This window comes from Psittacula echo (genome assembly GCF_963264785.1).
Source record: "Psittacula echo genome assembly, chromosome: 1".
NCBI classification, from domain to species: Eukaryota; Metazoa; Chordata; class Aves; order Psittaciformes; family Psittacidae; genus Psittacula; species Psittacula echo.
Window position 1 is genome coordinate 106939576 of NC_137735.1, and position 25884 is coordinate 106965459.

A 25884-nucleotide genomic window follows, 5' to 3' on the forward strand; every position below is an offset into this window, starting at 1 on the left:
GATGAAAATACCAGAAATTTCAGGCTGAAAAAGAAAAATCTTAATACAAAGATTTATTTGAGGACCTCATCAAAAGGTTTAAATATACATCTGGGTTCAAGGGCTTGCCTCAGGACAGATGTTGCAATTCACATAGTTTACGTCCTGATGCAAAGCCTTCTGAAGATGGTGGAGCAGTGTCCATTTTACACAATGGGCTTTGGGTCAGAGCTCTTGAGAACATTTGACCATATGCTAGAGAAAGCAGCAGAAATATAATGTATGGAGAACATTCATGCCATCAGTAAGAAGATGGCTTAGCTGATTTAATAGCTTTTTCTCAGTCTGTGATTCTAACAGCCAGGTTTGTGATATTTATTTTAGTATTCATGTTCTTGCAGTCCTTTTTACATTTCTCTGTTTTTCCCTGGCAGACATCCCGCAGCTCCATAAGTCTGGGGGAAGAGGATGGTTAGCATGTTGTTGCTGTGGGGATTTGAGTTTTAATGCTCTGTGTTGGTAATGCTGGGCATATAATCTTAAAACTTGCATGCTGTAGAAGCAGATAATTATTTCCCTGTTGCATTTTATACCCTGGTTTGGGAAAAGAAGAAAGTTCCGAATATTAAAAGAAAGAAAAAGTTATGATTTGGGGACTGTTCAAAATGGAAACAGAAAGAGGGGAGTAATGGGTGTCAGTCTGGTTATCAGTCAAGCTGCAAAGAGACAGCTTGTTCTGTCGAACACCAAGAATGTTAGTAGTCAGCCAACCACTTATGCAGGAAGAAAACCCTAGACTGAAAGGTAAGGTTCAAAGACATCTGTGTATGTTTCTGAAATGAGCTTGAATGAAGCTGGCTATTGAATTATGCTTACTGATTATGTGTGTTACATATCTGATTCTTGTTTATCACAGGCTATTCATATGATTGCTAGTTATTTAATTTTTATTGCACGATTTGGCTCTTTCTTTTCAAGTCTTGGATGCTTTTTATGTGTGCAGGGTTGATGTTGGGTGACTGTCATTTGGCAGAAGGATTAGCAGTGCTGTGGCATACTGGGGTTTTTTTTCCTCCTTTTTTTCAATTTGTTTTCTCCTTTTCTTTTTTTCCTTACCTCAAGTAAATATGTTATCTTTCTGTTTCCTACATGTTTATATGGTGAACTTCTTGTTGAATGTCTGTGGCTAGCATCCTCTCAAGCTGGCCTAATGGTATGATTCACACACACTCCCATGTGCATGGCTTGATTCCCTGCTTATGAGAACTCTTCAGCACTAAAGGGTATATTGGCGGTGTGCTGGCTGTGGTTTTGTTTCTGTTTGCAAACAAATTTGTTCTTTTGAGTTTGTGTTGGTAAGTGCTATTTTCCACTTAACCAGAATGAGGAGGCAGAGCTCAAGAGTGGATATTAGGGTACCTGCATAAACATACTGATTCTGCAGGAGATGTGATGTATAACTTGAGATAAGTCATGAAAGACAGGACCTGAAGAGGAGGCTGACAGAAGCTGTTTTCTCAGCTGCTGTGAGCTCCTGAGAACTTACTAAGGCCAAAGGGAGATTCTAGGTCCCTAAGGCAGTGCCTTAACTCCTTTGTAACTGCAGTTGTGTGTAAAGTGGGCATAATCCGTGAATTATAAAACAAAGGCTGTGTCTTTCAGGTAGTTTGAAATCCTTATGCTGTGGAATCATAAATTATTAATCTTACTGGAGAATATTTCTAGAGGTCACCAGTTCTAATAGTTTCTTTCAAACAGAAGTAGGTTCACTTCGAACAGTTTGCCCCCTATAAAATCTCTGACCTTGCCTATTCAAACTTCTTTACAAATGCATCATTTAATACAGAAAGCTCCTCAGGGAGGGTTCTTCACATCTGCTGTCATAATTTCTTATTTCCTAAATGCAGCAATTTGTACTTGATTATTCTTACAAGGATCATGCCTCCCTTCCCTCCTCCTGCTCTGGCACATTCCTTTGTGCTGCTGCTTGTTCTGTAGCCTGAACATGGCATCTGAGAGTGTTTAAAATCCAAAATTTTCTTTGTTGTTATTCTGCCATTTCCTTACCACTCAATTCTAGGGGAGGGCATGAAGGAATCTGCTCTTTTATTCTCAGACTGTTTTCCTGCCAGTTGTTAGTGACAGCAAGTTGTCATCATTTTATAGCCATTCAGCAACTAACAAAACTAAGCCGAATCCCTCATTTTACTTTCCTAAGAACAAGATTTCCCAAAACAAAAATAACACTGCCACTTCTTGGAGCACTTAACATCTGCAGTAGTTAAGCAAAGACTGAAGCCCAGATTTTTAAAGATGCTTAGGTGCTTGACTGCCACTAGAACTGAGTTGGACCTAAGTACCTGTAAATAGCTTTAAAAATTTGACTGTGAAGACATCCATCACTATTGGCAGTGGTCCCTTCAGAATGGAAGTTAGGCACAACAGCAAGGTCACATAAAATACTTGTAGTTCTGCTTTCCAGAAACTGCATATATTAAGTGACTTGCTGCATTCTAGCATGGCTTCTCATGAAATACATCTTCTGAGGCAGATCACTTCTATGCCGTAGAAGAAAAGAGCCCTCACTTGCATGAAAGTAAATATTTAAGACAGACAACTTTTTAAAAGGATGCAAAATTATACTGTAAAAATACCCACCTTTATATCTTATAATCCATTTTTTATTAAAACTGGGAAATAAAAGTAAAATTCACATTTAAATTACTTTCTGCTGTTTCTAGGGGATACTCTGCATTTCGGTTGATTTCACTTTGCTGTTCCTCTGCCAGTTTTCAGTGCTGCTGTTCTAGACTTGTGTAACCTTCAGGGAAAAATTTATTCCCAAGCATAAAACCTGTACGGATTTCACTTTTTTTTAATACTTAGTAACATTTAACTGTGTGTTAGCCTCTGATTTGCTTTCTTTTCCAGTGAATTCAGAATGTTGGGTTAGTGTTGACTGAGAAGAGAATGTGTTTGAAGGGGGGAGCCCTCCATATCTGTGTCACAACTTCCTTCAGTGATGCTATAAAACCAGGAGCAAGGGCACAGAAGGCCTTTTGCTCTGTTTCTTAGGATGTAAAGAACAACCACTTGAAATGCTTCCTGGTAATAAATGGTGCAGACTTTCTGAAGAATTGGTTAAACTGATTCTTGTTTAATTAACTCGCCTTTTAGTTGTGCATAGCCATGTATTCAGTGTCAGGCTTGGTGGGTTGTGTTTTTTTTAGAAGGTGGGTGGGGAGTAAATATTCAGCAATGCAATAAAAAAGAAAGGAAATGATTGGGTTGAAGAAACATTATTATTTGACACACCATTCTGAATGACTGCCATGTCTTTAAGTTTTGTATTAAATGTCTGAAATACTTGATCAAGTTGCCCCTGTGCTCTTTAGCAAGTTTACTTCCTCACCCTGCTTCCCACCCACAGTTAAAGTATGGTCATCAAATTGCTGGGTTGGAAAGGTTTGTGATGAGTTCTTGGAGCTGTGTGTCTTCACCCCTCAATATCCTCCCTTCATCTTTATTTCATATTAAATAAAGCAATTCCAAACATATTAACTGTCAAACAGTTATGCTCCTTCTCTTCAATCTGCTTTTAGGTTTTTCAAGGGGAGTGTGCTGATTAGGTAAGGAGATGTCATGGTCTACTTCTGTCGATGTAGGAAGATAGCAGTTATGATTGCCTGAAAAAGCCGAACTACGCAGTGCAAGCATGGCTTTCTCCCAGTCGCACATTATGGCAGCTAGAAGGCATCAGCACAGTAGACTCATAATTGAAGTGGATGAGTACAGCTCCAACCCCACACAGGCTTTCACGTTCTACAACATTAACCAGGGACGTTTCCAGCCCCCACATGTGCAAATGTAAGTATTATAGTTTTGTTATTGCTCTAGCACAGCCTTCTGAATTGTTATGGCCTTGTCGATGTGGTATTTGATGGACCAGTCAAAAAGAATTCAAAGAACACCATTTTGCTGCCTTTCTTATAATAATTACTGTAATGATACAAAATCAGTCCTTTTGGAAAGCATAAGTACCTTGCTAAAGGATGGGAGAAAGATCACTCAGCTAGCATTACTTTAATACGTAATACTTAATGTATTAAAAAGAAAAACAACAAACAGTGGTAATAAGATGAGAGATGCTACGAGGATATTTTCTGTGATCTTGATAATGTTTGTTTGCATTGTGCACTCACTTATTGATGTAAAGAGCTGATGAAAATACCATCCTGTCTCTGTACAACACATACTGTTTGGTTAGTTATATTGCAGCTACGTACAAGGGAAAAATCACATCAATAAATAAAATAGTGTGGGCACCCATCCGAAAACTTACTTTCATACTGATGGGCTGAAGATGCCAAGTACTTAAAGAGTAATTAAAATAATGTGTTTGTTTCTGACTTCTTATATAATGACAACATCAGTAAAATTAACTACTCTAAATGATTTACTTGTAATGTAAAGTGGAGAATTATAATTACAAAATGAAACCTGCCATAAACTTTAAAGCCTGAAGGAAGAGCAAAACAGTAAAGCTATTACAAATAAGTATAAAGATCTACTGTAAAATATTTTTATAGGGAATAAAAATGCACCATTTTTTTGTGTTTATTATAGAGCGAAGCAGCCTTATCTTTAGATCAGAAGGCTGGCTTTTAATTTTTTTTGATGGAAACTTTTGTTTGCTTTAGGAAGACTGATAAAAAATCACTTCATTCACATTCTTGGTGTTAAATATGATCTGATAATTTACAAACACAGGCCATGGTTTCTATAGCTAAAAAACTCGTCAGTTATGACTGTTTGAATTCTGTGTCTATTTAGTGAATGCTTATGTACATTCTTTGGCACAAATGAGATTCTTTAATAAAAAAAAAAATCTTAAGATTGACATATATATCAGGGTAGTGAGCAAACACTCAGGTTTTGGGGGCAGTGTATTAGCTTATGGTCTGTGCTGTTTTTTTTTTTAGATACTACTGGAATGCAAACAGTAAAATGAGTGAAGTGTTAGCACTGGGAAACATCTTTTGTTTACAGAGCTGGCAAATGGTAGCAAAAGTACAAACAAACAAATGTGGGTTCAGAAATACTTTTACAAATGAAAATGCCAAATGCAGGTTGCTTTATTTGTTGAGGCTTAGCTATTTGTGAATATTCAGACAGTTCCTGGGTGCTCATGAATTTGTTCACTGGTCTTAAAAGCTGAATGTTTCTTACTGGGCTGAAAATAAGTTATTTACTAGTATCCACTTGGTACTCAACTATATACTGTTACAACTTCTAACCAGTACCAAATCGTATTATTGGAGGGCTTAGACAGTCAACTACATCATAGAAGTTCAGCACCTAAGCAAGTAGTTGAAAATAAGCTATCTGTAGAAAATGGATCCTCAGAAGAGTTTAGCAATCTCTCATAAATGCTTAATACTATTGAAGAAGCTTGTACAACTAGAAGAACAGGCTAAATCAATTGAACATTTAACCACAATGTGACCTCTTCTTCTTGGTACAGAAATTGTGAGTAATGTTTCTGAATACCAGCAGGATTGCTTTTGCCTCCTACCAATGAATAGAATAATAACAAAGAAGGGAGAAGTAGACATAAAAAGTGTAACAAAAGCACCTTTTATTCACATGATTGTTATGGGTGAAATCTTAGCCCTCCTTTAGTCCATGCAAGTTTTGTCACTGACTTCAAAGAGGTGAGGGCTTTGCAGTGTCTTTGTGTGTAGTTCCAAATATCATTATATAAGTGATGTTGCAGTCAATCATAAACAGATTTCACAGACTTGTTAACATATGAACTCATAGTAAACTACTTAAACTACATTTTTTTTTCTTTGTGCTCCTTCTGAATTCAATCTTGCAGCTTTTCCTTGGTCCTTTGTGCAGTTCTGTATTTCTTGTTTCACTTCTTAGCACCCATAACGTGCTGAAAACCCGTGCATAGTCCCATCTTGGTCTGGCATACCTGTGCTTGTGCAATGATTGGGTTGTCACTGACAAGGGTAGTAAATTCTGGCAGTGTTTTCAAGTCCATCCCTTGTTTCTGGGAAGTTCCTGTCTTGCTCCTTTGTGAAACCACTGAAACCTAATGTATAAACTAACCTCTGGCAGTGGTTTTGGTCTGAGATTTTTCGACTTCGCTTTTCCATTTCTCTACAAGTTTTCATACTGGTTTAAAGAAAAGCAAAAGCATTTGCACAGAAATAATCACCAGATCTTTATTCCTCTGCTCATGCTGCAAGCAGTGCATTGGGTGTTGGTGTGACAGCTGCTGTGGGAATGCATTACACCAGAATATGGGGATGGAGCCTTCAGAAATTATTTCCAGTAATACAACTTCGATGTGCTTGTGAAACCTGACATATGTTTTTACCTATATATGGCCTCAGTGTGTGTATATCACTTCCATGTGAAAAATCTGCATCTCATTTGTTGTTTTTTTTTTTTTTTTCTTTTGTATTGATGCTTTTTTCCCCATGAAAATTACCTGGCCCATTGCACAGGTTTTGAAAGTTATATATACTTCAGCAGCCAGGAACATGCTGTCCATATCTTCCCCATCTCCATTCAAACTGTAAGAAAAAGCATGTATATTATGTACTGCATGGGTTGCCATGGTAAGTCTGTTGTTTTTTCCATTCAGCCTCAGAGGAGCAACATGTGAAATGCGTGCTACTCCACAACACCCAACTTCCTGCTGTGCTGAGCTTCAACAGATTTCTGAAGGAGTAGTACGAGCTTTAAAGGCTACCCTACCATGAAGAGTCAAAAAGTTGTATTTTAGACCAGTCCATATAGTTAGGTTGTTCCAAGGTAGTAAGCATAATTTAGAGCTGGCTTACTATTACGACCCGTAACTCACATGGTGGACACCAAGAACAATAATCAGAAATTTGTTTACTGGACTGATGTTTAATCTTTTTAGCTTAAATGGCAGCAGTGATAGCCAGGGTCAGCATCTCATCATTTTATCTAGCCATCACAGTTCATTTTGTGGAGGAACTTCATGAGCTGACTGCATTACCCTTCACACCTTCTGACAAGTCTCACTCACTAGTCTAAACCCCACCATTCGCCATGTATATTCCTTTGCAGCCCTGCTATTTCCTCTAACCACCCATGGAACTTTCTCTATGGCAGCTCTCTTCCCTCCAAAACAGAGGTTTTTTTAACACATGATGGCAGTAATGCAGCTGCACAGTTGAGGTTGTGACCTCCTATGCCTAACTCCTCCTGCATCTAACACTTTTTTTCACTTGCCCTTCTACATGTGCTTGTTGTTCTCTTGCAACATGCATACTCCCTCAGCCTTACACATAGTGTTTGCAGCTGTTCTCTCAAATCCAAATATTCCACTGTTTGTAAGCCAAGTTTTACAACTTGAAGTACGTGCTTGCTTGCATATTCCACTAGCATATATATACTGCTGGGTATTCTTTAGGTATGATTTGATCACAGCTGGTTTTTCTCCTTACCTACTGTTTGGTTACTTTCTGCTCAAAACCTGGAACTTCAAAAAGGCAACTCCAAGGTACTTGTGCTAAAAAGCTGTTTCTCCAGTACTGCTGTAGAAAACCCAACATTTCTTCTTCCTAAAAAGGTATAGGAAAGACTGGTATAAAATAATTTGTTCATACTCTAGTTGTGTAGTTATATTGTGGAAAATGCTAAGAACTTTCTCTATATTTAGTAAGGTTTAAAGGTTTTAGATTTATTCCTCACTCTCTTACTAATCTCATGGAGTTGCCAAAACCACCTCAGTGTACCAGCCTATAAATTTCACAGAATTCTTTGACTTGGAGAAAAGATTATGTGATTATAAAGATTATTATCTTATGTCTTTCAAGTAATAAAATGCCTTTTGAAAATTTTCCAAATAAACAGGTAGTATTAATAGCAAAGATCTCTAACTTTTATTCTGAGTTTATATAAAAGTAAGCTCCTGAACTGAAGCCCAACCAGCAAGGAATAAGGATATATATTAACATATCCTGCAACACTGAACCAAACTAATTTTATTTGTCCTTTCAAAATATATTTTGGAAAGGTAAAACAATTCGTAACAATTCTCTGTTTTCAGGCGACATAAATATAACTCTTTGCATCTCTGGCATTTAAATTTTATTCCACCAGAATTCTCTAACTGGAGTAGCAGATACGGTATAGCTGCGTATAGATGCATTTGCTTCTATATATTTTAACAAAATATGGATTGAGGGTAAAAAAACTAAGTTGAAAATAAGTATTCCTCATATAACAGAGAAGTGTTCTCTGCTTTCGTCTTCTAAACCATAAGTCTCATCAAACTGGGTCAGATCTTTTAGTTTCCTCAGTTTTGAATATCGAGATTGGGCTCTGAACAATGCAACCTCACCCCTCACAGCATCTGATTTCTTTTAGTATAATTAGGCCCAGAAAGTTGCCACATTAATCCTGAGAATAGTCAGACTCGAATGTACATTTGCAGTTGTCGTAAGGAGAGTTCTTGTGTTGCTTTGCGTTAACACACTGAAACATAGCTCCAAAATGTGTTAATTAAATTTGCTGGAGTTACATAATTCGCAGGGAAAAAAAGTTATAATTAGAAAAAATACATTGAAATGTATTTATGTATCTAAAATAAATCTTTTCCCTGTATACTGTGTAATCGTATTTAAACAATGAAACGAGATAGTAAGTGTTCCTTTGAAACTGGTGATGCCTTTGATTTATTTGTATTTTGTCAGAGTAACTGCCATAGTCCAGGTTTTTTTCCTTATTCTCTTTAAATTAATCCGTCTACCCAACAAATACTGAAAATGTTGTGATGTGAACATCAAGAATTTTTACACCTCCCATTAGTGTTAGGTTTGTTTTAATAAATCCCTTCCATCAGCCAGATCTAGAAGTCTGTGTAATCTTTTGTAAAGGTAAAAAGTAGTATTAGATTTGCAAAGTAGACACTAAGAAGTACATAAGTACTTTATAACCTTGTTATGATGCATTTCCTACAGGGTTGATCCAGTGCCCCATGATGCTCCCAAACCTCCGGGATATACACGATTTGTCTGTATTTCTGATACTCACTCAAGAACTGATCCCATCCAAATGCCATATGGAGATGTGTTAATACATGCTGGTGATTTTACTGAGCTGGGACTTCCTAGTGAAGTAAAAAAATTCAACGAGTGGCTAGGTAGGTATTGAATTCTGTGTGGATTTGACAGTAAATTTGTTTACTGATTGTATCTGCCCCTTCTGCCTCTCAGTAGAAGCCATCATGCACTCAGAAATGATGAATATTAATTAGACTGTTAAATTTCAATGGCAGTGAGCAGGAGTCAGATTTTTTTTCTTTTTTTTTTTTTTTACAAATATTTTTGCATTTATCCAACTGAGCAAGTAAGATTTGTGAGACAATTCATCTGTTCTGCCTTCACACTCTCAAGTGTACATTAAGCAACTTCTTGGTGTTAGCAACAATTTAAGTCAGAAGGCCTTTAATGATTTACATAAAACCTCTTACATACATTGTTACGGCTTTGCTTCCCTCCCAAAAAAAGTTGTTGTGACTGAAAACATTTGTCTGTTTAACCCTGGAGGCTCATAGTTGGGTTTTTTTTATCTGAGGCTCAGCTGCACCACGGTGATGAATTCCAAACAAAGCAAAACGTGTGCCGGTAGTTGCTGTCTTGGATGTAGCAGACCAGATGTAGATGCCTTCTGTAGGCAACTGTTGGCATTGGTAACTGAAATTCTGTTCCACTGGGCAAGAGACTGGTGATTTACATGTGCTTCTGCAACATTTTGTATATGCAAAAAAAAAAAAAAATGACAGTGAAAATGGGAAAACATACCCAGACAAAAACCCTGATCTGTATTGTTCCTACAGCAGTGTGGATACCTTAATTTAATGAAAATGGCTTCTGGATTCTGATGCTTCATTATCAAAAAAAGAGTGAGAGGGAAGAAAGAAGTGGCTGAGAGAGAGGACACAGTTTATGACTAACAGATTTCAGGGTTTAGGTTTATTTTCTTTCCTGTAGTTGATATTTTTGCATTATTCCTATCTTTAAGGTTTTTTTTATTGCTCCATATTACAGCATTCTACATTGGGAAGGCACGAAGCAGACAGATACATGTAGGCTGAAATGGAATATAAAAAAAAGTCAAGACTTTACAATTTAATCAAATATTTGCTAACAAATAATTATCAGCAAGGCTAATAAATACCTGTTTGACCTTGGGAAACCAATAATATGCCTCACATGGAACAATTGCATTGTTCTAAGAGTATTAAGGTAGAGACAGCATGTAGAAGTAATACACTCTGGTATAGTGCCCTCACCTCTGTCTCTGTATCATTGAATCATAGAATGGTATCCAAATGGAACAGGTTGGTTGTAAAACAGAAAACAAATTTTAATCCTGTTCTGTAGATCTCTATCATGTAGTATAATAATGTACTGAAAATAGCATATAAAGATTACACAAACCATATGGTTAGCCCTTCTAAATAATACCCATTTTATTTATCTGCTAGTGTGGGAAGAAAAGTGCTTTGGGATATTGTTAGCAAGTAAGGATGATGGCTACACACAGCTACACTTGCTGCACAGTTTTTGTCTCCATTGTTCTCCATCTGCCTCCCTGCTGGTCACATCTGTACAGTGTTCTGAAGAAGTCCGTAAGCTGAAAGACTCTCAGTGTGGCAGAGAGATTTCCCAAGGCATTTCTATGATGGTCTCTTCATCATTTTTATTCCAAAAGGAGGTTTCATTTTCTGACTTCACAGGCATGTTCCAACTTCATGGTAGCTCATGCAGTTTGGGAAAAGGCGATCTTCGTGGCTTCAGCTATATTTTTGCAAGAGCATCTTTGAGATATACAAATTTAACAAATCAGATGTTTTTCAGTTTCTTGGCAATTTGAAGAAAGGGGAAGTTTAACTTATTTTCTAAATTCATTCTGGAAGATCCAATAGAAAAATAGTTTTCCATCACGATGTAGGTTTCATCAGCTGCATTTAAAGTTTTGTTCCAGTTCAGAACTGTAAACTATTTATTTAAATAGTAGTCAGAATTCAAAATGGAAGCTTTAGCTTTTTTATTTTTTTTTTTTTAATGAACAATTTAGCAACACTACAATACCCTGAGTGTTTGCAAAATCTATAGTAAATGGTAGTAGGGTTAAAGTGTTCTCTTTGAGAAGAAGAAATTAAAAAATATTTTTCTAGCTGTGCATCTTGTGAAAGGCACTAGTCTGCAACAGTTTTGATTTTTCTAGATAGCTGCTTCCAGTACCTTCCATGATTTTGCAACTCCCACAGCTTATCCAACCTTTTCCTTCTTCCTTGTCTTAACATTTGACTAGTTTCGTGAGAAAGCAATTGACAGACTCTGGCACGGACTTTTACCTCCAGCATCATTCTTAACTTGCTGCCACCAAATTTCGCTCTCTGTTCCTTCATCCCATAGCACAGGGGTCAGCTTCCCACTTATTTTGTTCTGTGTCAAATCTGTGTCTTCTGCCACCATTAAACTATAACTCTGTTTATGCCCTGTAAATGCTAGAATATTTGCTTGTTACACTTCCCCTTGATCTCAGCTTCCTCTTGGGCACTAGATTAGTATCCTGCTACTCCTTTTCCTCCATATCTTTATGTGTAGCATTGATTCCTACCTTTTAGCTTTCTGTTCTGTTGGATCCTCTTGAGTCTGTGCCACTCTTATCTATCAGCCTATTCCATCTTTTCAGTAGGCCCTTCAGCAAGCTCAGATTTTATCTTTCTGCTGTACATAAAATTTCTGTTTCTGTCTGATGCAAAGTATGTTTTACATTAACATCATTAACTTCCATGGACCTTATGGCTATATCGACCACATGCTCAAGTGTTGTGCTAATAGAGGCACGTTGGCTTGCTGAGTCATACCCTAAAATATGTTCTCTCTTTTTTAGGCTAACTGTATGTGGGTACACAGGAAGGCCTATACCAGCTCAGATGATATATATCTCTAGCACTGTATTGTCTTCAACTGTAGCTAGCAGCTAAGGTGCTCTGCTTTGTCTGCCCCTTAGTTACTTAGCTTTGTATTTTTTATCATCTGACCCCTAAAGCCCTCCATTTAATTTCACTTTGTTCTTTTTGGTAATTTGTTCTTTTCTTTCACTTTTCTTCCCCCTCCCCCCTGCTTCCCAGGGAGTAATTTGAGGTTTTACTAAGGCTAGATAGATGCCTAACTCTATGGAGGAGATGAAACGCTGGTGATAACTGGATGTGCATATTTTGTCAGCTTTCTCTAGTAGGCAGTCCAAGGACTTCCTGAGCCACAGCATTACTTTGTTTTCAATATACAGAACTTTCTTCTTAGTTTTTTAATTGCCTTTTGGATCTATGCAGATTTTGAGTGCCGACAGTTTTACATCAGAGTTCCATGAAGGTGTCCCTGCACATGGCAGGGGGTTGAAACCAGATGATCTTTAAGCTCCCTTCCAACCCAAACCGATCTATGATTCTATGTTTGCGTGAAGTACTGTGCTTATTTTGAACCTGTCACTTACTAGTGTCATAATGTGTTTCCTGATACTGGAAGAGAAAAGTGAATAATTTCATTTTTCATTCTGCCTGAGAATATAGGCTCTTCCAATATCTGCCCTTAAGATATTTTTCAGTCTGAAGCCTGTTTAGAAGCCCTTAAATGCCTTTGATCATGTGTGTCACTCTTTGTACCCTTTTGTTCTATATCCTTTTAAAAACAGTGAGACCAGAGCTGCATATGAGCTGAGAACACCACAGATTTATCCCCTGGCATAATGAAATTTCCTAGGTTGTTCTCTTTTCCTCTCTAGTGTTGTGGATTATTCTGTTTTTATTTTTGACTGTGACTGAACAATGAGATGGCATTTTCATAAAACTGCCTGTTATAACTCTATGAACTCTTCCCTGAATGGTAATACCTAGTTCAGAGCCCATCAGTGTGTATCTGTAGTTGGTATATATTTTCCTGCACTTGAATTATTCTGCATAAATTTATATTCAGTTTCATCTGTCATCTTATTGCCCAGTCATGCAGTATCATGATATACTTTTGCAAGTCAGTTTTCTATTTTGCTGTCCTTATTCAGAATAGCTTAGAAAAATAGGGGAAACAGGGATGAACAGTCAGTTTACAAAGCTTGACAGTGGTGCCAACCTGATAATTTCCGTCCCTTCTTTTTATGAATTAACCTTTCTCCTGTTCTTATATTTTACTTTTTACCTTTTTTACATACTTTCCTCTCTGACTATTTTTCTTCCAAATTTGAAAATCCAATTTTGGAGAATGAGAAAAAACTGAAGTATTAAGTATGTATTATGGTAGGGCTGTATGGAAGGGCATGAAGCCAGTGAAACTTTCTAATGACATTATAAGGATGCATGGTATGACAGCTTTGAACACATGCTAATTTTCCAGTATGTCCAGGAGATTTTAATGACATCCCTTTAAACATCCAAAAATAATTCTGGGGAATTGTTTCTCAATACATGGATGTGCTAGAGCAGGTCCAGAGGAGAGCCATGAAAGTAAGCAGAGGGCTGGAGCACCTCTCCTATGACAACAAGCTGAGACAGTTGGGCTTGTTCAGCCTGGAGAAGAGAAGGCTCAGGGGAGACCTTACTGCAGGCTTTCATTACCTAAAGAGGGCTTATAAGAAATCTGGAGAAGGACATCTTACAAGGGCATGTAGTGATAGGACAATAGGTAGCAGTTTTAAACTGAAAAAGGGGAGATTTAGATTGGCTATAAGGAAATAATATTTTACAATGAGGGTGGTGAGGCATTGAAACAGGTTGCCCAGAGAAGTTGTGGATGTCCCATCATTGAAAATGTTCAAGGCCAGGTTGGATGGGCCTTTGAGCAACCTGGTCTAGTGGAAGGTGTCCCTGCCCATGGCAGGGGGGTTGGAACTAGATCATATTTAAAGGTCCCTTCCAACCCAAGTAATTCTGTGATTCTGTGCAATCAAGGTTAGATAAGGTAGATTATGTCATAAGATATATCAGGCTGACTGTGCACTGTAGCTATCCTTGTGCTCAGCTTTTTCATTATTTTTGGTTTTGTTGTTTATTCCCTACCTGCATATAAATCAAATGTGTTGTAGGACAAATACAAAGACACATGTCCTGCTTTAGTGCACTCATCAAATAATGACTCCAAAATCATGTCTATTTTTCATCTCCCATATTGTTGGCACTGGAAATAGCCTGCTTGGCTCAGTTGCTCATGTAATTCCCCTTGCTCAAGTCTGTAATATCATTTCCAAATTGTGTATGCTCCAGGACCCACTGTCACTTTGAGCTTCTGGGTTACTTTCCTGGAAATTTGACTAAATAGCCAATCTGTGATGTAAGCTGCAACACATGCTTTTGTATTCTATCTCTGAATTCTCTTCTGTGCATGGTTTGAAAAGATTACTTAAACAACACATTTTATGATATCCATTGTTTCAGTATGTTTGCTTGAGATTTTCCAGTGTCAAAGACAGTTTTCCTATTTGAAATTCAAGTTGAAGCTAAATTTGAAATAAAAAAAATAGAAGGTGGCTTTGCATTGTCATGGAAAACAGTAATTAGCTCTTTAGAGTATTTTCCTGAAAATGTTAATTTTACCTGTATATCGTAGACACACAAAAACCCTAGATTAAATTATTTGACATGCACTTCAGGAATTGACCTAGGCAGAGTCAGCTCAGGGGATATTTTTTTATTTCAGACTAAAAAGTATTTTAGTCTGAAGATGCCATCCCAGCTATAGTAAATAGCACTACTAGAATTACCTTTTTCTAGTATTAGGTTATAGAAGAAAATCAGCTAATTTTTGTCAATAAACATCATCCCTACTTTTAAGCTCTTGGCAAAAAATAAAAGCTCTTCGGAAAAGCCTGAAATACTAGGCTTAGCTTTACTGTTCAATCTTGCAAAATGATGGCAGCGATTTTTCTTTCTCTTTTAACAGGTATGTTATATTTTTAGGTTCAATAATATATTTAAAACAGATAAAAATTGTGTTGAAGAAGAAAAAAGTAATCTTCCAAGCAGCAAAAGAAATTAGAATTTATAAATTGTAGTCATGCCATTTTGACCATCGGTAATTACACTATTTTTATGTTAATGTGGAAACCCTTTGAAAGAAGTATTTAAGTACTAATTATCTATTTACAAAAGAATGGCTTTGGAAATGCAGTGAAAAACATTGAGCTGTGTAGGGATTTAGAACAGATGTCATTTTTAAAAGACTAGGCATACTAAAAAAAGTGTTGGTTTTTATTGCATTTCTTAAATGTGCAGTGGCTCAGATCCGTTTGTACGTCTAAGATTCAGACAGTACAGCACAGAAAAGTGCACCGCAACACACTCTCCAGTTCTGGGGAGTTAGTAGGTCCTGAAGACTTCTGAACACTAAACTGGCTGGCCGTCTCAGGGAATATTTAAACTACATCCCTGTATTGGCAAGATGACTCAGAACAGCTGTTCTCCAAGTATTTCTCCCATACTAGTGGTGACAAGCTGTAGGAGTGATAGGTGCTAAAAGATTTTCGCTTGATTTCCTGCTTCCAAACACGCGTATGCTTTTGGGGGATTTCTTGCACTTTGCACTAATACTGGAGTTGCTTGTTTCCACTGGTGGAGTGGAAAGTAGCCAAACTTAAAGATTCTTAGTCTCTGGGGTGACTTATCTAAAAATGTCCTGTGATTTTCATAAATATGGAGATCCCTGACCCTCCAAATAACATGTGAGTAAAAACACCCAGTCTTATTCCAGACTAGGAGACAAGTGCAGCTTTATGAAAGCAGTGCGGCCCAGACGGGCAGAGATCAACCAGGGAACTGAGAGATCTGGAGTATGATTCCATGAATTGTCATTGCCTCTGGTGGAGATATTTGAAAGAGCCTGAGGAACACAAGCGACTAAATTGTGGTTAGTCGTCTTCAGACTTGACAGTCTCTTTATTGTTCCCCCTTGTAAAATTGTGAAAATGATGCTTGATCCACCTACCACATGAATGTGTTGGAGGATTAATTATCATCAGTGCGGCACTTTGAACATCTACTGCAAAGCACTGTACACAAACATTAAATACTGTTATTAGTGCTGTGCACCTTGTACAGTGACATGACACAGCTCTTTGTAGTCCTCTCTTCCAGAAGGTGATGACTGGGAGGTACTAAAAGCACCTTTGTGGTATCTGAAGATCTGAATCGGAATCTGTGTCAGTGCGCGGCAAGATCCATGTAGGAAGTCTGAAATATTTTTGATTGTTACTTTTTAACACAGTTCTCTGTCTTCTTTTCTTTCATTTTCCCCAGTTACTTATGTTATAAACCAGAAATAGAATATTCCAAAGGGCAGAAAAGCTGTTGTAGAAATTTATCTCCACAGAAATGTATATTAAGATTACAACTATTCTAGGAAATAAAAAAGAAAAAATATTTATTAAAATGGACCCTGTGGCTTACATAGTTGGGGGTTTTCAAACCATCTATTGCCATAATGTAAGGCAATATCAAAGGAAGGTTCAGTCTAGGCAAACCTTGCAGTTGCACAATTTTCTAGGCATCTGTTACTGACCACTAGTGGACAGAAGGTACAGACCTACCTAATCTTTTGGTTTGGCTCCCTACAGCCACTCTAATGGCCTAGTTTGCAACATGCACTGGGTTCATTCTGTATAATTACAGGGTAATTAAATAAACCAGGATAAAAGGAAGCCATTTTTCCTTTAGAAGTAATTTTGGTCAATTATTGTACATGCGTGTGTGTGCATATAAAACACAGTATATCAAAGAGCCTAAGTTGGGCTATTATCAGGTATTTTTTAGTTTGATTTGCCTTTATCTATTTATACTAAGAAATCCTGTTTTGTAAATGTGAGCAGTATTGTATGTGGTTGCTGTTTTAGTGCTTGATATAATTACTAGCTTTTACAATGCAAGAATGTCTAGAGCTAGCAGGTTACAGATGACTTAGGAGGGAGTGTTCATTTACAATGTTATTCCAGATTACACACCATACAAAAAGTATGTTAATGTGAATTTCCCAGACATCAGCCCCAGTGTTTAAACACAGAACTGTCAAAGAGATGCTAAAAAGCAATCTGAGACAGTTATGCAGTCTTTTTACTATATCACTCACTGCTGTATTCCAAAAGGTTGAAATGAGAGGGAAAAAGCATTAAGTGGGCACTTACATGATTGTCTCTGCTTTTAATGAATGCTAAAAATTCTGCTCACTACAATACCAGGAGAGAAGCAAAGCACATCTGCTTGTACAAGTTTGCATTTATCTTGGTGAAGGTGCAAGTTGATAACAGCTCTAAGCTGCAAAGGAGGTTACTGTTTGATAAAGATGCCTAACCTCTTAGTACCAGACAAGCCCAGAGTATAAACATCATGCATTTGCTTTTGAATTATTTTTCGTGTTGATCTAGTTTACAGGGAAGACGACTGATAGAACAGGGTGAACCTTTAAGCACACAGAATTCTGCTTTGAACAAATTCAGATGCAGAGAAATAGCAGACAGAGGCACATTGTTCAGTGCTTCGCATTATGCAGTTTGTAGTTCAAGTAATGGTTCCCCAGCATTTCAAGTTATTTTGTAAAAATTATGATTGCCATAAAAAGGGCCTACTGTAGTTTAGAAGTTAAGAATTGCTGTAATAATTTTGTAATTGGTACATAAACATGCAAAAAATTAGATGTTCAGTTGATTTTCTTAATTAGCAATCTACAGTAATGAAGGGAATAAACAAAGATGTTATTAGCTGAACAACATCTATATTCTTATACATTATATATTACCAGAACTGCTGTCAGATTCTTACACTAAGCAACAAAAGTGAAGAAACTTTCTCGGGAGGGCTTGCTGTAGCTGTCAAAAAAGTAAGATAGTAAGATAATCTCAAAAAATAATAAATTGCATTGATTTAGGGCATTTATGGCAGAAACTTCGTCTGCTTAGTTGTTCTGGGAGGAGAACCACTGCTGCCTGACTTAATGGATTTTGTCTCCTAGACTTTCTGTGGATCCTTAGGTGTCTCATTCCTTTGAAACCTCTCCTTCAGATTGGGCATTAGTCTTCTTAGTCATATTGAGGAAGCTCAAGGGAACATAAGTACCTTTGAGGTACTTACTTTGCTGAATATCACAAATAACTTCTGAATCTGCTGGGCATTTTCAGAGGGATATTGAGAAACAAGCATACAGAAGTCTGAAGCACTGTACTTCTGCAAGTTTTGTTTCTGTAAGAAAAAGAAAAAGCCCTTTGGTAAAATGCTAATTTAAGTGCAAGGTAATGTCTCCAGCATTTTTCTGCATACAGGGGAAAATTACAAAAAGGAGAGGAGGGGGAAAATGCAGCAGGAAAGATGAAAAACCATGTAACATAGATGAAGGAAAAGGAAGGGAAAAATCTCTCATGCTTTGTTAAGATAGAGTCTGAAAGCAAATGGTGGCTTGGAGCCTCACTCCAAATTGGCAGAAGGCAAAAGCTGGATGTGGCCTAAAAGCCCTAAAGCCCAGGACTGAATTTGAGCCAGTGTACTTCTGACAAAATTTTGATGTGTAAAGATTTCTGTTGATTCCACATCCAAATAGGATGAGGTGGCTAGACGTTGATTATGGAGGAAAATAATTTTAATTTCTTGCAAGTTAGATATTATGGGAGGAAAACCCCCCATATTTAAAAAAAAAAAAAAATTGCTTAGAAATGGAATTTTTATTCACCCCCAGATATTTTAAACTGACATTTTGGTTCATTTTCTTTACTTGGTAATGTCAGAATCAGTACATGAATTTCCAAATATATCCCATTCCATCCTAGTGGTATTTTAATAATTTTAATATAGAATACTGTTAAGGTAAATTTTTTTCAATCAATTCTAGTTCTAGCTCCTCTCCAGCTTATAGAAATACTTTAGGAGAAGCTTCTCAGGTGCCAAGAACAGGGAATTCCCTGGTCTTCAAGGAAAAACACTTGTCTTGTTTTGGCTACTCAAAATAAGAAGTTAAAAAAAAAAAAACAAACCACTTTCCCCCAAATTCATAACTTTGCCTTTTTTTTTTTTTTTTGGTTCAAAAATATATCTTTGACTCCTGTGGCGTATGTTCTTGTACGTGTTTCTTGGCACTCCGGAAGGGCAGATCTATTTCTTACATGCTTGATGCCTTAATTTTACTGGGGAATGAGTTTTGTCCTGGATGTGTGTGCAGAATTCCTGTGACAGCCGTAAATTTTCTATAATATCTTTGTATACGTAGAGCTCCTCTGTTAACACTGAGTTTGCTACCTGCCCTCCAGTAAAGCCATATACTAGCAGCAAATGTTAATTGGCCGTCAGTTGGGTATTTAGTCCTACTCATCTGCTAAATGGATAGTATGAGAAATTTATACCAGTTAATGGAACATACTCTCTAGTCCTGTTAAATTGCTTGCCCACTATAGATTTGTTCCATTAGAATCACAACATGAAATAAGTTTTTAATTCCTTGCAACATTGCAGGTTCTTTAAAATTACTGTTAGTTTTCCAGTGTAGACTTGTAGAAACACGGAATCACACAGGATGGAGTGTATCTCTGGAGGTCATAGAGTCCAACCCCCTGTTCGGAGCAGGCCTAGTTAGAGCAGGCTGCTCAGAACCTTGTCCAGTTGAGTTTTGAAGAGTGGAGATTTCACAGCTGCTCTGGCACCTATTCCATGTTTTGGCCATCCTCATGGTAAAATTCTTTCCTTATACCGTGTTCCCACTTGTGTCTGTTGCCTCTTGTATCTGTGAGCACCTCTGAGAAGAACCTAGCTCTGACTTCTCTGTATCCTGAGATCAGGTAGTTGCAGGCAGCAGTAAGGTCTTCATCTTCTCTAGGCTGAAGAGACTCACATCTCAGCCTCTTTCCATATGCCACATTCCCCAACCATCTTGGTGGCTGTCTGCTGGACTTCCTTCAGTTTGTCTATATGTTTTCTTTTACTGAGGAACCCAGAACTGGACACTGCACTCCAGACTTGATCTCACAAGTGCTAGATAGAGGAGAAAGATCACTCCCTTTGTTCAGCTGTTTTCACTGTTAACTAATACAGTATGGTTGTCTGGTTTTGCCACAAAGACACACAGTGCCTTGTTGAATTAAGTTACTCCATCATAGGAGCATGCAATTGCAGGACTTTGCATTTGCCTTTGATGAAATTTATGAGGTTTCTGTCAACCCATTTTTCCAACCTTTGGAGGTTCTTCTGAAGAGCACACATGCCTTCCAGAGTGGGTCAGCGTATCCTCACCTGTAATTTGGTGTTGTCTCGCAAATTTGCTGAAAGTGCACTTCATCAGATTATCCAGGCTGTTAGTAAAGAAGGGAAGTAGTATTGGTCTCAACATCACTAGCTGAGGGATACCTCTAGTGACTTACTTCCAAGTGGACTTTGTGCCACTGATTTTAGCCCTTTGAGCTCAGTATTGTAGAGGATACTTGACCCACCTTATCATCCATCCTTACCTTAGTAGTTTGGATATAAGGATGCTGTAGGAGATTGTGTCAAAGGCTAAGATCAAGGCAAACAGCATCCAGTACTCCCCCTTCACCACAGAGCCAGTCATCTCCTCATAGAAGGCAGTTGTGTTAGTCAGGTATGATTTAGCCATCACTGATGGCTGTTCCCATTCACTTTCCTGATCTTCATTGCTTGGAAAATTACTTTGTGAGAGATGTGTTCCATAATTTTCCCAGGTCTGATGTGAAGCTTGGTGGCCTGTAGTTTCTCAGATTCCCCTTCTTGTCTTTCTTGAAGGTGGGTGGGACATTTGCCTTTTTCCAGCCAAGGGAAACTTCTCCAATCCCCCTGACTTTTCAAAGGTGTGATAGACAGGTTATAAGCCTGTGTCCATCCATTGCATCTCTCCAGTCAGGTGAGCTATTCCACCATGTCTCCTATTGCTATAAGAAGCGATGAAAACCTGCATGAGCAGCAAAAAATATCTGTTAGACAAAAAAAAAGATTTAAATGGTAAAGAGAGGTTGTGGAGGCAAAAAGAGGGAAATGGGTTTAGCAAGGTGCCACCTGGTACGGAATGAAAGAAAACAAACCTTGAGCTGCAAACTCATCAAAAACACAGTTGTTAATTGAAAAGCTGACAGACCTGTAACTACAGCAGCGCTTCTGGCCGCCACTATAATAAATGTAACTGTACATTTAGAGTAATTTGCTAATTTGCCTAAGTAACACCCACAGACAGCAACATGACATAAATACATTAGTGGAAGCAACAACTATAACAAGCTCATACAGGTTTTTGGCTGCTAGATGGATGGATCAGATGAGCTGGAAAAGATGTATGAAACAATAGAAATGGAATTATTAACAGCACTGCAGTGTTCAGGATTTTATTTTCCTTTTTCCCAAGAATGCTTTAAGGCGTGTAGATGCCCATACATATTGTAGCAGCTAAGTAACATTTTTAACTTATGTGTGTATATGTGCGCACATCCAGAAAACTTGTAGAGATAGAGTGCACATCTGCAAAATGCTAAGCATTTCAGAGGCAAAAATTACAAAATGTACATCTCAGGTAGTCTTTCAAGTAAAAAAAAGAATCTCCAGCATTCAACATGTAATTATAAATATCTGAAAACAGTTTCTGTTAGTAAATATTCTAAAGGCACATATGTATTAAATCCACAGGAAAGACTGGAAAATGTACAATCAATTTTCCTAATACAGGTGTTCCAGGTGTCTGAAACTTACACTTCAGAGTTACCCAGATCGTTTCATATGGCGAATAATGAGTTTAGCCTTGTGGCATCTCCTCTGGGCTAGCACTGTTCTTTGTTTTCTATTTCTGTAACTCTGAATTACACTCTTGCATTTTATTCTTAAGTCCTATACATACCAACTTTTGCCACTGCATATTGGCTGGTGGTTTACCTTCTGTAAATATCCTACCTCTAGGTTATGGTTGTGGTCATTTCTATGTTATCAACAATACATGTTCAAAATGACAAGATTGCTGCTATGCACAGTGGGCCTCATTTTCAAGAAAATATTTCTTTCTGGTCCCAGTCTCCTTTTCTGACTGTCTTCATCCTGATACACAGTAACAGTGCAGAAGCTAATGAATGCAGCTTTACACAGTTTCTGTCTTTTTTTCCTCTCAGATGTACTCAGAAGGTTTCTGTTGAGTTTCTTGAGGCAGGTGATGCCTGCTGTCAAGGACAGAATCCAGCTGATAACCAAATGTGGAGTTAGGTAGAAAGTTCCTATTGCAGTGCTGCTCTCAGGGAGAACCCATATGTGTGGGCATGTATATTCTTGCAGTCAGCAGGAGGTTGTAAGGTTTTTCACTAAATACAGGTTGTAAAATATTCTTGAACATGAGTCACTTTAAATTATAGTCCATGGATCTAAGGAAGTCACTGAGAAAATGGAGCAGGAAAAAACATGGGATAGAGGCAAACTGCAAGACTTCTTTGTGGGATGTGTAGTTTTGACAGCTAAACCCCATCCCCATCTTGGTTGAAGGCTTGATTTGAAAGGGCAAAGAGGGCAGCAGACCTCTGTGGCTGACCCAAGTTCTGAGTCTGTAAGACCTTCTCAATACAAGCGGATAAAGACCACAGCTCTGGGAGAAGAGCTGACATTATTTTGTGAAGCGTTACGGCTGATCTTCTTTGAACCCTAATTTCTGTCAAAGAGTTATCATCACTGTCACAGTAAGTGATACTTGCAGCACAAATGGCAATTAACTAGAAGTAAATAGTAGAGCAGAAGTCTGCAGACTGGTTTTTAAGGTTGATGAGTTGAAAGTAATTTCAACACATTAATGCTAAGTATGCTAAATCATAGTGTGCCCTGAAAAAGACAGTAATGTCATTTACCTGAAATCACCAGGAATTGCAGTAAAACGTAGTAAGAGGTATGCTCAGTTGTTTTCAGTATGTGAGCATATTATAGGAATTGATAATAGTCTGTGAGTCTGTCTGTTTTCTTTTATCAGATTTTCCATAAAACACGTAATTTGTTTGCTTTTCACTGTTTTAGGTAGCCTGCCCTATGAATACAAGATTGTGATAGCAGGAAATCATGAATTGACCTTTGACCAGGAATTCATGGCTGACTTGATCAAGCAGGACTTTTACTATTTCCCCTCTGTTTCTAAGCTGAAGCCAGAGAGCTATGAAAATGTACAGTCTCTTCTAACAAACTGCATCTATCTTCAAGACTCTGAAGTGACGGTGAGGGGATTCAGAATATATGGCTCCCCTTGGTAAGCAGGTTTTTAAACATACCAAAAAAAAATATTATTGATTGCTATCACATCAGCCATTTTGTATGCATCAGCTATATTTGGATTGCTGTCTTAGGAAGAAAAGTAATACTCAGTTCGATAAAGTTTTTATATTTTCTTATAATGAATCATTCCTGTGACAAAATAATGTACTATGGGTATTGTTAACCAAATAATGATGGGAGAAAGATAGTGTGCTCTTTAACTCTCAGCCAGTAGAACTTCTGTAACATAGTCTGTGTAGGTTTTTTTTGTGTCATAAAATATGTTTCTATACTTAGTGAGTTTATGTAATTACAGGTTAATTTTATTGCAGAGGGTATATTCTTTTGACAATTTCCATCCTACAGATAATATTTGTTTCGTTACTGTATACAGTAGTCATTTAACATAGCAAGCTTGTTACAGCATTTGTTTAAGCCTCCTTATTTTTTTTTAATATCCCTCAAAATCTTACTTCTTTAATACAGTAATAGCTTTCCTTAAGGCATAGTTGAGCTTCTAAATTGAAGTCAACAAAACAGTGGCAACCTAGTATTTCATGGATTTTGCTCTGTTGCATCGAGTGAACACTTAGAATTCCTCGACAGTATTGGAGACAGATGGGCTTTGGCTTCCTGACCTCCACCTTGGCCCTCGTATGTGCTGCTGCTGTGTCTCTTACTTAAGTTACATTACTATTGTGTTACTTCCACTAACAGGACTGTAAATTGAGTCTTTTATGAGCATTCGCTATACATATAAAATAAGTAAAAATTTATTTTAAAAGGCAGATTTTTAAGGGAATCTGTTACCCTTCCTTTTAAAATCACATCAGGCTGGAATGTAGCAAACAAGTTGTCAAACCTGATGCATATACCCCAATGTGAATTTTCAGTGTGAATAAACTGTGAAATCTCTTGGATTTTTGTTTGTTTTTTTTTTTTTTTTTTGTAATGAAAATTGGCATTTTCCCACTTGGTTACTTGAGATGGGTGTTAATTTTCTCTAAGATTATTATTCTACATTTGTCTGCATTAAATATCTTCCCTTTTAAATGCACCCTTCTCTCTATTCCTCTTAGATCTCCAGATTGTTCTGGGGGTATTTTTCAATCCACCCACCTGCTGTGTTGTAGTTCATGTTCCTCTAGTGTCTACTGTGTATTCAATCAATGTACACTTTACTTCATTTTCCAAATTATTAGGGAAGACATTAGATGGTATCAGTCCCAATATTAACTTCTGAGAAATGCCACTTGGCATCTCTTCCCATTTTGATGTTCAACTGTAAATATACTGTAATTATGCTCTGTTTACAATATGTCTGGCAACTTCATATCTTCATTGCAATATTCTTAACCAGGCACCATATTTCCAGTGTCAGTAATAATTTTCGTGCAGTAAAGTACCAAAAGTCTCATTAAAGTCTAGATAAATTAAATTACAGCAAAACATTATCTAGAAAGTGGCACTAAGTAGAGGCTAAAGAAACCATTTGAACTCCGTGTATGATTCGATGTGTAAAAATCTGTTGAGAAAACTTTTGTCCACCCACTAACCCATAAATAATGTTTCTGTAAAATCGGATCTGCCGCATTGCATTCCCTTTGTGCGCTAATCCTGTCATTTTGCGCAAGTTGTCTAAGCTATCTGCCATGACCTCTCCTGTATGAAAAAAGATTGCTTTCCATCTATGCATCTTCAGGTTGCATCTAAACTTCCTCGCTACATGTTTCACAGTGTTGCTAAATCATCTCCCACCCCCTTATGGTCCTGGAAGATGAGTGTTGTAAGGTCCTTTGAAGATCTTTGCTTGCTCCATATGGGAGAAAGTCTTGATGAAAGTCTTCCAGCCGAACTCTTTTTTTTTCTGCTTTTTATTGTGCAATGCCAAATGAAGTTTCCATGCTAACTGATGTCATGTCCAGTAGAGTCAGCAACAGCAATAGCAATAATTTAAGTCACTCTTCATTAGTCTATCAGAACAGCAGATGCAGAAGTAACCAAGTCACATCAGCCAGCTCACCAGTCAGAAAACTTAGGAAGTAGCTATTTTGTGTAGGTTAAACTTGCTTCCTGCTGTATTGAAGGCTGTAGTACAAGTCTGTGCTTATTGACCACTACAGTTCTTTAGCAGTTCTTTTTGGCTCCGTATTTCATTCGTTGTGAAAAAAAGAGGTTTGTCATAGCCTCTCTGTGAAATCAGTCTCAGTTTCTTTCTATGTCATACTAATGTAATCTCTAAAAAACTACAGAACTTTGGTGAACGTTTCATGGTGAATCTATTTTTGCCCTTGCATCATGAAGCCAGTCCTTCGGAAAATGCATATGAACTTAGTCAAGACTTCAATATTCAGGATTCTTTAAGATCTTAGAACTTGGTAAGAAAGCTAAATTTCATGCAGTTGCTTGTTTAGTATCCTAAAATAATTTTCTTTTCCAGCCTTGAAAATGTGCATCTAGCTTTTTGAATGGAATTGTTTAATGGTAGAACTCCCAATTACAGTACATGTTTTTGTCCATGCCTGACTCTAATGAGAAGGTGAGCTATCTAGAAATGAAAAGACTGGGGCCCTAGTCTTTTAGATCCTGCCTTTCCATTTCTGGTTACA

General features: G+C 37.5%; 1 protein-coding gene across 1 annotated transcript in view; it reads left to right on the forward strand.

The window, feature by feature from the left end:
- Positions 1-3694: 3694 nt before the first annotated feature.
- Positions 3695-25884, forward strand: part of MPPED1 (metallophosphoesterase domain containing 1) — a gene marked incomplete at both ends in the record, with an annotated part of 46158 nt that continues 23968 nt past the window's right edge. Inside the window, 3 exons of the mRNA XM_080639202.1 lie at positions 3695-3846; positions 8991-9176; positions 23049-23270. Coding sequence (XP_080495328.1) covers positions 3695-3846; positions 8991-9176; positions 23049-23270 — 560 coding nt within the window. The remainder of the gene's footprint in view (positions 3847-8990; positions 9177-23048; positions 23271-25884) is intronic.